Consider the following 11,575-nt stretch of genomic DNA (forward strand, 5'->3'; position numbering starts at 1 on the left):
GTAAAATATGTTCAAGTGAAAATTCAGCACACGTACTTGACTGTCGGGGCTTGAGGATTTTTTTTTCTTGCTTTTCTTAGTGCTGAGACGTATTAGAGATTTTTATGGGTTTGAGTGTGATCCAGCATTGATACTGTAGCTCTGGAGGAGTGCCAGCAGGGAGGCTTACAGAATATCAAGTTTTATACCATCTTATGTAATGTTTATGCGGGTGGGATATGACATATTGAAATTCAATTTATTGAAATTATTGAAATTGTATTCATACTGCCTTACTACCAGTGGGGCTGAAATAGCTGTGTTTTGTGGCATTCCTGCTCGCACAGACATGGACACTCAGGGAAGATAGGTTTGCATTAATGTTTTTGTCTTCTCCAGCACTTATTTTCACTGGTGAACTGGTGCCATTACACTAAGTGCCTACATTGTGCAGTCATAGGCATGTAAATAAATAACAGAAAGGGTCTGAGTTCTTAAAAATATCAAAAAGTTATTCAGGTTTGTATTGCTGGTTTGGGAACCTTCCTTTAGACAGAGTTTAGTTTCTTTTCAGAAAAGGCAATATTTCTCTTATTAATCCTTTCATTGCAAAACTCATGTTACAACAATGCGCAGAAACCACTCTGCATGAGTTATGTCTTTTTGATTTTATCGGTCTAATTCAATCAGTGTGGATACATTTACATCTGTATAAGGCTACCCTGTACAGTGCAGATTTTTCCTGTCTAAGAGACAGAAAGAAAGACATGTTTACTCTGAGGTCACTTGGTTGCCATGTGAGAGCTTGGTGGTATAATACCACCATGTTGGGGGAAAGAGAGAAGCCAGTCTCCTAGCCAAAGAAGTACTTGCAGTAAGAAGTCAAGCCCAAACTGTAAGTGAATATAAATGCAGCTTTTTAAAAGTGTATTTGCTACTTGAAGCTATTTAATCTCAAAGAAAAAAATAATTTACATATTTGAGAAGCCTTTACTGTAAAAGCTGCCATTTCTGACCAAAATAAAGTTCCACTTGTTTGACTGGGCATTTACTTATCTTCTCTCATGCCTCTTAACAGCCTCCTGAACAGCAGCTAGAAGTTTGATATGCATTGCTGGTGGGAACATTGAGCCTTCTTCATTATAGTAATCTACCATGGAGCATCCAGTTTATAGTTATGGTCAGAGGACTGCAGAGAAAGTCCCCTTTAAGACTAATTCTTGCTTAGCCATAAGGCAGGTGGTAGTAAACTGTTCTTTCTGTTCACAGTGGACAGAATGAATGGGTCTAAATGGAAAAAAAAAAAAAAGTAAAAGAAATATAGGCTACACAGGCTGGACAGCAGAGAAGCCTTTCTTTCAGATTCTCAGTTATGAGATTGCACACTAAAAAAACTAGACAATATTGCAGTTGAAATAGGCTGAAGAATTCTTACACGTGCTTTATTTGTGCTTCAGAAATTTAGGAGTTTAAGAAGCCTACCCTTTCTGTCATTCTTAAGCTCACCACAGTATCTCAAATCAATTCAGCAAGAAGACACTTAGCCAGTGCTTTTAAGCATCCATACATAAATATTGCATTGTCGTTGTGTTGGTTGGGGTTATGTTATGTGCTGAATGGTTGCTACTCATTTTTTGCCAGTATAATCAATAAAAGTGACACTGAGAAATCTGATCTTCCTTCTCTACAGGCCAGCTTTGGGTGGTCTTCTTACATCATCTTTTCGGCTGCACCAGGAGTCCTTGGCAGCAGAAAGAGAAAGGCGACGGAAGGAGAGAGAAGAAAGGTTGCAAAGGATAGAACGTGAAGAAAGAAACAAATTCAAGTAGGAACCAAATTTGCTCTCAGTCTGTTGCTTTAATGTGTGATGGATTTGTAAATCATTGAGACGTTCAATTGCAAAATAATTGAAATAATGAATAGTTTGTGTGTCTTTTTAGATACCCTTCTTGATCGAAGTATCTTAAGAACTGAAAAATTGAACACATGATAAACCAGCATTTAGTAAACTGGCAATTTTTTTGAGGACAGCTATTTATTTGCCAATTATACTGTGTGGCTGTCTATAGAGGTCAGGTTTTATTACCTAATATACTTCTCAAAGTAAATCTCAGTGAGGCATAGGGTTTGAAGATGAAACAGTGGAAGGAAGGTACCTAAAAGGGAGGAAGGGACAACACTGAGACATCTTTTTGGGTTCTGCAAAGTAAAACTGTTTTGCTGTCTTGGGAAGTATGGTAGTGTTTTCAAACTACTTTTTCCCACTTTTCTGAACATGCATCTTTTCTTCCTGGAAACAGCAACTGAGAGAAGGCAGTTACCAAAATTATTGATCAAGCTGTGGCCAGGCAAAAGCCCCAGCTGAATATAGGACTCTCCATTTTCACATCTGAGAATATGTCGTGTGCTGTGGGGATCCCAGGGTATGTTGCCTGAGGATGGTAAGAGACAAGCCCACTCCTCCTTTTAAATCCATGCCTGGAAATCCCAGCACAGGCATTAGCAAAGACTACAGTGGGCTTAGGATAGACAAGGAGCCTGTACCTGAAGTAGTTTGCCTACTGCCTGAAGAGTGTACACTAAGAAACCAATTTGTTTCCTCATAAACAGGAGTGAAAAGTAAACATAGAACACATAATGTACTAATCTAAAGAATTGTAGGATAAATGTTTTGTAGCCTCAGAGTTGGTATTTATGGAAAACATGGCACTGGGTTTCATGTGAGCTTCTTTATTAGTATGCAGGATTATTTTCACTGTAATAATCTCTTTGTAAGAAGTGGAAATGCCCTGTGTCACAGTGAATTTGGAAAAAGGAGTAACTTACTAGTGGTTCGTTGGTTGGCTGCTTGAAGGAGATGCTCTCCTGGCTCCAGAAGATAGCTAGTTTAAAAGAAAATGAGAGGCAGAGGGAAGGTAGGAGAGCACCATAATAGGATCTTTGGCAGCCAACAGCTGCCCAAGTTCTCCTGAAACAAACAATCAGGTCTCGGTCTTAAAGGCTCGTCCAAAAAATCTCCCTCTAAGTGGTATCATCAGGCTGCAGCAGTCTGCCATGGACAGCCAAGATGATCTTTCAGAAAAGAAACTCCCAGACCAAAAAAGCCACCAGGACATTTGGCAGCTTGACCTGTTTGAATAACAGATCTGCACATTTCACTGGAGACTGGCTACAGTAGTTGTTCTGTCATTAAAAGAGATCCCTTAAAGTCAGAAAAAACAAATTTTTTGAAATATACATCTTTATACCATTACTCCAGAGTCAGAAACTGGTTATGTCATGACTGTGTTGCATATTTAAGATGACAGTTTTTCAATGCTCAGTGTTTTCATCTTCTAGATTCGAGTTCCATGGTCGCCCAAAAGTTATAACTTGCGTTTGAGTAGAGGGTCTCCAAAGCCACCAAACTTCACAGACAGACAGTATCACACAGTTGCTTAAACAGTCTGGCAGGAGGAGGACAAAGCCACAGCAGTCATGGGCAGTTTTGCAAGAGTTCTTGGGATTACATTATCATATCATCAGTTTGGCTAGAAACCCAGTCTCTGAAGATGTATTTTTGATTAAAAATAGCACTTGCAATTCACAGCCTTAAAACTCATGAGCAGTACTGGATTTACCCCCATGACTCATTTGTTATCTCATTCTTTCCAGCTCTGCCTCAAGAACATTGCACTGGTTTCTGGCACCATTATTGACAAATTGAAGGTGATTTCAAAGAGAGCATCACCAATTGTGAAAGAGCTTGGGTTTAGGAGTGGTATTAAAAAGCTTTATAAGCTATTGCTAGCAAAAGGAATGCTTTACATAATGAGCATTTTTCTCAGTAGAAGGACCATTGTACCTGCTGCGTGTGTAGAAGAGTATGTCCTAAAATACAAGGGTTATTCTTTAGCTGTAGGGAAGGGTGAAAGCTGTCAAAGGTGAAAGAGTAATGTTAAAATATGCCTGCTGAAAAATTCATAGGGTTTTTTTTTCCCTTGGAGTTATTCCCATAGCTATTGTAATTCCAAAGAATACTCTGAAAATATGATAAAAGTATAACCAGGTCAGGGATTTAAAGAATGTAGAGGTAGGCTGAAACAGTAATGTATGTTCCTTATTGACAGACTTTTGAAGAGCACTTTCAAGCAGATGTTTGATATCTTTTGGTATGGTAGATGAAAAGTAATTCTTTTGATGACAGAATATAAAGAGAAAAAACAGTGTTTTATTCATAAATGGAATAGTTCTGAAAATCTTCCTGGTACTCACAGGTTACACTGTGGAAGAATCTAACAAGGTGAAAATCTCATCAGTTTTGTCTATCAGATTCAACAAAATATTAAAAATACATTGTAAAGAACTATCTTGCTGTGATATCGAGGGAGGCTGGATGTTCACTGGGTTCTGCTGTGCTCTGAGTTAAATTTGCATCCACATTTGCGGATTTGACAGGCCTGCCTGAAATCACAGTGCTCAGGCTTCCAAAAAGTTGACCTGCCAAAAGCCAAATATATGAATTACTTGGGGAGCTGTGAGAGGGGCAGCTCCTCCCAGAGATGCAGGGATGTTTGTGTCTGAAACTCGGGGTGAAAAATAAAGAAGTGAAAGGTTGTTACCTGTTTGATGATCTTGCATGCACCTTGTGAGAACAAAGAATTGTCCTACTCATTAACACCAGTCCACTGTCCCGTTTCCAGCTAAGGCAACTAGAACACACTGAGGAAAGGTACATTAGGAAGAGGCTGATGCAGTATGCTCCCTGCGTTGGTCTGGCTTGCCAGGTGCTGCAGTCACTGTTTTGGGGCATTGTAGATAGTGCAGATGAGGACTGGTTTAATAGCCACTAATGTGTCTGCTCGTTATGGTGATACCAGTTGCTTATATCAAATTTCAGTTACTAGGTTTCAAAATGTGCTTCAAGTTCTTCACTCCTGGGGTTCTTTTATAATTATGTGTAATGATCTTCCGAACTACATATTTGCTGTACACATACCTGTGGTGTATGCAAGGATAAGTGTATACACACACTTTTCAGCCTTTTTTACAAGAACAAACTAATCATTTTTATGAACAATAGTCTTCATTGTTTCTGATCAGCTTGTTTGTATTGATCTGTTTCTCCTACTGTACTTATACTTCTCTTACCTTATTCTGCTGGTTTCCTCTGCAATTTACTGCAATTCTGTTTCTAGCCGCGATTATTTAGACAAAAGAGAAGAACTAAGACAAGCAAGAGAAGAGAGGTTTGTATAAAATGCATCCATCCTTCCCTTTGATTGTTTGTGTTTTTTACTGTGGAGCTGTCATGTATTTACATTTTTAACTCTGCATGCACAGAACACTTTTATTCCAAAAGACTTCTATAAGAAAGCAGTTGTTTCATTGAAGTTCTTCATTACAGAGGAGAATTAAGTCCAGCTGTAAGCACAGCAATAAATGAAGAGCAATGGGACTGCAGTGCATAAGAGTGATTAATGATCTATCTTTTATCTATTTGTGTGGGAGAAAAAGCTTACTCCATTTGCCTCAGAAATTTGCCAAAATTTAGTATAGTTATAAATTGAATAAGCCTGTCTTTCTCACCCAGTGGGTCCCAAGCTTTCTGGAGGGTCAGAAAAGGCAGCTGAGGATAAAGGAAGTCGGGGTCACAAACATTGCAAAACTGCACTCACAGGCTGATGGAAATGGTTCTGACCCGCTCCCAGCATATTTTTATCTTTCAGGGCCAATTTTTCTTTGCCAAACTCTCTAAACATCAGTGAGTAAATTGCAAAGCTTAGCAGTGTTTATCATTGGGGTATTGTTTTAGTTTTATTTAAATAGTGTATTTAAGGGACTGAGGGTTTGGGGTATTTTTTTGCTTTTATTAAATTTGAATAAATGGTTTAAAAACTCTGGACTAGGCTGGGAGCTATGTGCTTATGGAAGCACATTTTTCAAGGAATGCTTGACAAAAGACCTTTGCCTTTCAGTAGCTTCATCTCTACCTCCACTAGTAATTACACCCTGGAGGGAGTTCTTGTTTTTACCTGGAAAGTATGCGAGTTACTGAATAAATAGTAGATGAAAAATCATCCAGATTGCTTCAGTTCTTCTTTTATGGTTCTCTAGAGATTTTTCTCTGGAGATACTTTTGGATGGTAAAGAACTGGAATTACATTATCAAAGTATGAGAGCAGCCATATCAGAAATCACTGTGTTGCTGCGTTTTGGGTTTGGGTGGATTTTTGGTTTGTGTTTGGAGGGGGGGGGCTTTTTGGTTGTTGGGGGTTTCTTTGATGGGTTTTTTTTCGATGGGGTTTTTTTCTTCCTTTTTTTTTTTTTTTTGCCTACAATATCCTCATATAGGAGACAGTTGGTTTCTGTCAACTGAAGTCTGATCTATTGTGGCTGAAGTAGCTAATATTAGAAAATGGGTTTGAAATCTCAGAGTAAGAAAAAAGTGGATAGGCTTTCCTTCGTCCTTCCAGCCAAAACAATTACAAATAGTTTAGAACATTTTCTGAAATGAAACGCATCTAAGCATGTAAGCATCATACACTGATCATAGCAGAGTAAAACCTTTTACAGCAAACATGCTTGTCAGCAAGATTTGAGACAAATTAGAAGCAAGCTCTCCAGCGCTTTCAAGTTGTAAGGGAACATGCCAAGTAAACTGGAATACTTTTGAGGAAGTGTTCACCAGAAAGACATCACTGCTGTGCAATCCAAAACAATTTCACTGGTCAGTACGAATGTGTCTTTATCCTTAAGGTTCTTTTGAACTGAAATGTTAAATTATCACTTCTTCCTCAGAAAGACACGTTTGCTTTGACAGCACATATATATTGGAGAAAACTTCTGCAAGTTGCAGAAGTCTTGCACCTATTGTCCATTACATTGGCATTCTGCAACTATCTTTTTTACTCACGCCTTTGCACAAGTGAAATTTCATTTCCTATAGCAAGTTGCATGTTGACTTGTCTTAATAGAATGCATGGACTGTAAAAAAACACCATAGTCAAAGTCCTAAAAACCTAGTTAAAATCTGGGTTGTACATTTCCCGTGAATCAGTTTGGAAAAGTGGAAAGGGATATTATTGAACACATAAAAGCATTCTGTGTGCTATTGTGACACCCTGGAGCTCCAGAATAGAGGCACCCACTTTCCCAGTGGCTCTGGAGTGGTCTTGGTATGAGGGAGAAAGATCCCTGCAGTTTCAAGGGCTCTGAGTGTAACTCAGCACCATTTGTTCCACATGGTCTTGACGTTTTGAGGCCTTTTTTACTTTGCTTGATTGGGTGTTTTCCATTGTTAATTTTAAAATAAGCTCAAGAAAGGTGAGCTCCCAAGCCCTCCCTAGTGCGATTTGCAGCTCAGGTGCTCTTTGCCCTGTAACTTTGTTGGTACATAAACGTCATGAATCACCCTCAGGACATTCCTCAGAGATCTTGCAGTGACTTTTTCATCCACTTGAAGATGATTGGTGGAATATCATGATGTATACCAAATGGATAGCCCACAGACTTTTGGCTTTTTGTTTCTAGAGAAGTGTCGGCATAGTGGTGATGATGTCGACAGATTTCCATGATTTAAAGGATCATGGCAATACATTCCAAGGCAATGTGTCAATTCTTTAGTGGAGGAACTACATCCCACAGTACAGCAGTGGAACGGTAGCTCATCCTTTCAACTCCTTCAGGTTTTGGTCTTCATGAGACCTTGTGTATTTGATGCTGGCATTCGTTCATTGTTAGAGAGATCAGGCAGAAACAAAAAGTAACCTAAATAAATGTAATTTATCAAGTGTGAAGTGTTAATAACCGATTCTTGAATTGTTTTTATTTCTTGGCTGTGCTGCTGTATTTGCTTATTGGGCTTTCTATTTGATAACTAGTTTTGCTGATGTACTGCTAAGAGAGTTGCTGTTCTGGTTCCCTTTTTTCTTTCAGTATAATGAACAGATATATTTTGAGAAGGCACATCTTGGTGATAGACTTCTGCTCTGATGGTTGGCTGTGCAGCACACAACTACAGAAGCTAAAATGTTAAAGCAGTTTAAATGCCGAGGACTATAAAATGTTCTAGCTCCCCCTATTATAGCAGGATCTGTCCAGATTTTTGTTGTACTCTGTTGGCAAACTGGAAAACCCTCCTCAGCGGTAGCCAGCTGGTCTATACCTGTTGGAGTTCAGTGGTTGATTTTAATGGCTCTTCATGAGGCTGAAGTCCCATCTGCTCTACCTGTGGGGAGGGAAAAGGCGCAATATCTAAGTAACCAATGTTAAAAGAAAGACTGGCTTCATGAACTGTGACAAAACACTCAGCTGATGCCAGTGAAAGGCTTTCTCCTCTACTGAAAAGGCAAGAAATCATTCTCGAGAATTGGCTTCATGTTAGAACTGTAAACAGTTCCTATTTTATAACCATACAAGTATGTGGCTTGTTATATTTTCATCCAGAGTCTGTAGGGGTTCTTTTTCTTGCAGAATTTGTTCAAAGCCTGTGCATACCTCTGGAGGAATAAAAGAAAATGAGTTTGTTCTTCATTATTGCTGTTTGCAATAAAGCAAACTGCCTCTGAAAACACAAGTAGTGCTCTTCAAAGACATGTTTCTATGCTCTATATGGATGTTTGCAAATGTGCATGCGTGTGTGGCTGCCATATGCACTAAGCTTGTTTGTTACCACATCTGGCTGACTTTTACCCTGCCTGCTTTTAATGCACCCTCATACACTAATCTGGGCTGTCAATGAGTCAGAAGCGGGGAGGAGTGGTGTTCCCTGTTACAAAGTGTTTATCACAGTGGGTTGCAGGAGGATGACCACAGTGTTTCAGGGACATAAGCAGTAGTCTTGATTAACCTGTTTAACAGTTCACTTGTGGGTAAGACAAACAGTCTAAAGCCCGATCCAACTGTAGTCATGAATTTATTCCTTAGCAAATAATGGTGGATAAAATTAGCAGACATCTGGAAGAGGCACATATTTCAAAGTTATTTTGGTCGAAATGTATAAAGCACACTATGAAGAATATGATTGGTAGCTGGTCTTAATAAACAGTTAGTGAGTTCTGCCTGCCTAAAATGCAAAACAGATGTATCTTTGTTCTTTTAAAGTGACTTTGATGAATAAACTACATGTGACGTCAGGTGCAAGCTATTGGATGTCTGAGTCCGGCAGAGAAATTTTTTAGAATTAAAAAAAAAAGAAAACTTTCCATTGTAGACTCTGGAGAGAACAAAGTGAATTCCAGTGCATTGCTCTCAGAGCAAATAGAAGCAGGTTCAGAGACTTTAGATAGTCAATCCAAATGTTTATTATTAGTATTATTTTCAGGGAGATCTGTTTTTGTCTGCTGCACTGAACCGTTTTCCTCTCCTTGCAGCAAGTCTCAGACTCTGGCTATTTGTATCAGTATTAAGGGTCTCTGGCTTTGGAGGGCTTTTTTACTTTAGCCCTTTTTTTTTTTTTACCTTCTTCTGGATTTTATTCCCTCCTGTTTAGTTTTGGGAGAGGGAGGGTTGGGAGGAGGAGGAGGGTGAAGGAGGAGAGTGAAAAGGAAGATAGGCAAATACTTCCAAAAGGACTGTGCAGACACAATACTACATCTAAAGGCTCTTTAACTCTGCTGGGTTTTGCTTTTGTTTTGTCATGAGCAATTTAACATTTTTCAGGGAAATAGTCTCTGCTTTGGTGTGCATTTTTTGGCAGATAGAGCAGGCAGGCAGTTTAGTGCTGTACCCCTTCTGTCAGGAAGTCAGCTCATTCTCTGCAGGTGTTTCATCCATAAACAAGCATCAGCCACAGACTTCTTTTTCTTTACGGAAACCCTCTGGAATTTAACTTTCAGATACAAATACTTGGAGAGGTTGGCAGCAGAGGAGTATGAGAAGGAGCTGAAGAGTCGGAGTGTAAGCCGAGGCAGAAGCGAGCTGTCCTTGAACCTGAGATCTCCTTCAGCCCCATCCTCACCTGCCCCGTCCTCACCTGTACCCAAGTGCGTCAGTCCAGCATCCATAGAGTCCCAGGAAGAGCTGAAGACCCCTTCCACCCCTTGTGGGACTCCTCAGCCTTCAGAAGGTAAGTGAAAAGGAGGGCAGAGGAAAGTGATTTTATCAGTTTCTTTTAGGCTAGCAGTGTTTTTAGATGCATGAGTCCAAGTAACCTCTGACATGCCAAAGTAAAGGGTCATCTGGTATTGTTTCTTGCTGTCTTCTTAAATGTCCTCTTTTTTTTGCATAGATTTGAATATCTTCTAGTCTACTGAAGCAAAGAACAAACTGCTAACTGTGGTTATGATTTGTATTATTGTCTGTTGCTATTAGAATGGAATAATTGGAAAATAGAGCATAAAGAGGGTCTTCATTTTAGCATGATGTTCCTCGTATATTAGAAGTTACTGAATACTAGACCAATAATATTCCTGCCAACAGATTTTGCTTATGTGGATTCTCTGAAAGAAATGCAACAGATGAATGCCAAGATTATAATAACCTTCCAGCAGGCTGAATGGGACAAACTGAAAAGGTCTTGAATTGAAGGCAGGGAGGGTGTGTTGGTTATTTTTAACACCAACAAAAACTCTTAAAATTGTAGCACATAGTAAAGGACTTAAAAGAGACCACAGGCAATTAGTAAAAAGGAAAGTATAATTAGTGTTTGCATGGTTGGTTTGCTGTCATGTAATTTATTGGTGTGCAGAGCATAATTTTTTGTGTGTGCACGTCATTCTGCTACTTGCATCATGCACCCCTCCTTCAGTCCTCAAAAAACACCCACCATACAGATTTGTATTCGCACTACATGATGTTGCATTAACACTGGGAGCTAGAATGCATGTTGAGGGTGAATTGTCACCATCATTCACTTTGATTTGATTTGTTTTGATTTCCTGCTACATGCTATTGGTGATTAATGCATTTGTAACTTGCACTGCTTGGTTTTATTGAGTGTTACGGCTGGTAGCATGCTATAAAGCAAGGCAATTTATGAAAAAGTTACAAATAAATACCGAATGTTGCACATGTTTATCCTCACTGTACTAAGTAGGTGAAGTTTATTTAATTTAGGTTTATATATTTTCCCAATTATATTCCCAGTTTTCTTGTCTGGCACCTTAAAAGTCTCAGTGGAATCATTTGAACTTAAAAAACACGGTCATTTTTCTGTAATACTGATATTCAGAAACATCCAGACATTCTTTTTTTTAGTACAATATTGCTTTTAAAGCAAATAAGCTGGATTTTTCCACCATTAGGGTTTCAGAGCTGGGTAGGGAGCAAGTATCTCCTTTATGATGATTATTTAAACATACTTCTCCTGGAAACATTAAAATAAAAATGCAGCATGAAATGGAGCAGCACAGTCCATTTGGAGAATGCATTTAAAGCAGGTGTACAGGGCAACTTCAAGCAGACAGAATATGGCAAAGCATTCAGCACATGGGTAGGCAGGACATCACTACCAAAACTCCTGGCAATATCAGCTGCATAAGATGGCAGCACCTGGCAGATTGGCAGCAAAGAAAGAACGTATGGATGAGGCAGGGTAAGCCTCCAGCCAAGGGCAGCTACTGACAGATGGCCAGGGTGGCACCAGAACAGGGTCCTGAAATCTGCATACTTCAGC

At 39.3% G+C, this 11,575-nt stretch overlaps 1 protein-coding gene across 1 annotated transcript in view; it reads left to right on the top strand.

The window, feature by feature from the left end:
- Positions 1–1,669: 1,669 nt before the first annotated feature.
- FHOD3 (formin homology 2 domain containing 3) overlaps positions 1,670–11,575 on the top strand; it is a gene marked incomplete at its 5' end in the record, with an annotated part of 75,270 nt that continues 65,364 nt past the window's right edge. The window contains 3 exons of the mRNA XM_010021265.1: positions 1,670–1,804; positions 5,157–5,207; positions 9,798–10,027. Of these exons, the coding sequence (XP_010019567.1) occupies positions 1,670–1,804; positions 5,157–5,207; positions 9,798–10,027 (416 nt within the window). The remainder of the gene's footprint in view (positions 1,805–5,156; positions 5,208–9,797; positions 10,028–11,575) is intronic.

The sequence above is a fragment of the Nestor notabilis genome, unplaced genomic scaffold, assembly GCF_000696875.1.
Source record: "Nestor notabilis isolate BGI_N333 unplaced genomic scaffold, ASM69687v1 scaffold4069, whole genome shotgun sequence".
Lineage (NCBI taxonomy): Eukaryota > Metazoa > Chordata > Aves > Psittaciformes > Psittacidae > Nestor > Nestor notabilis.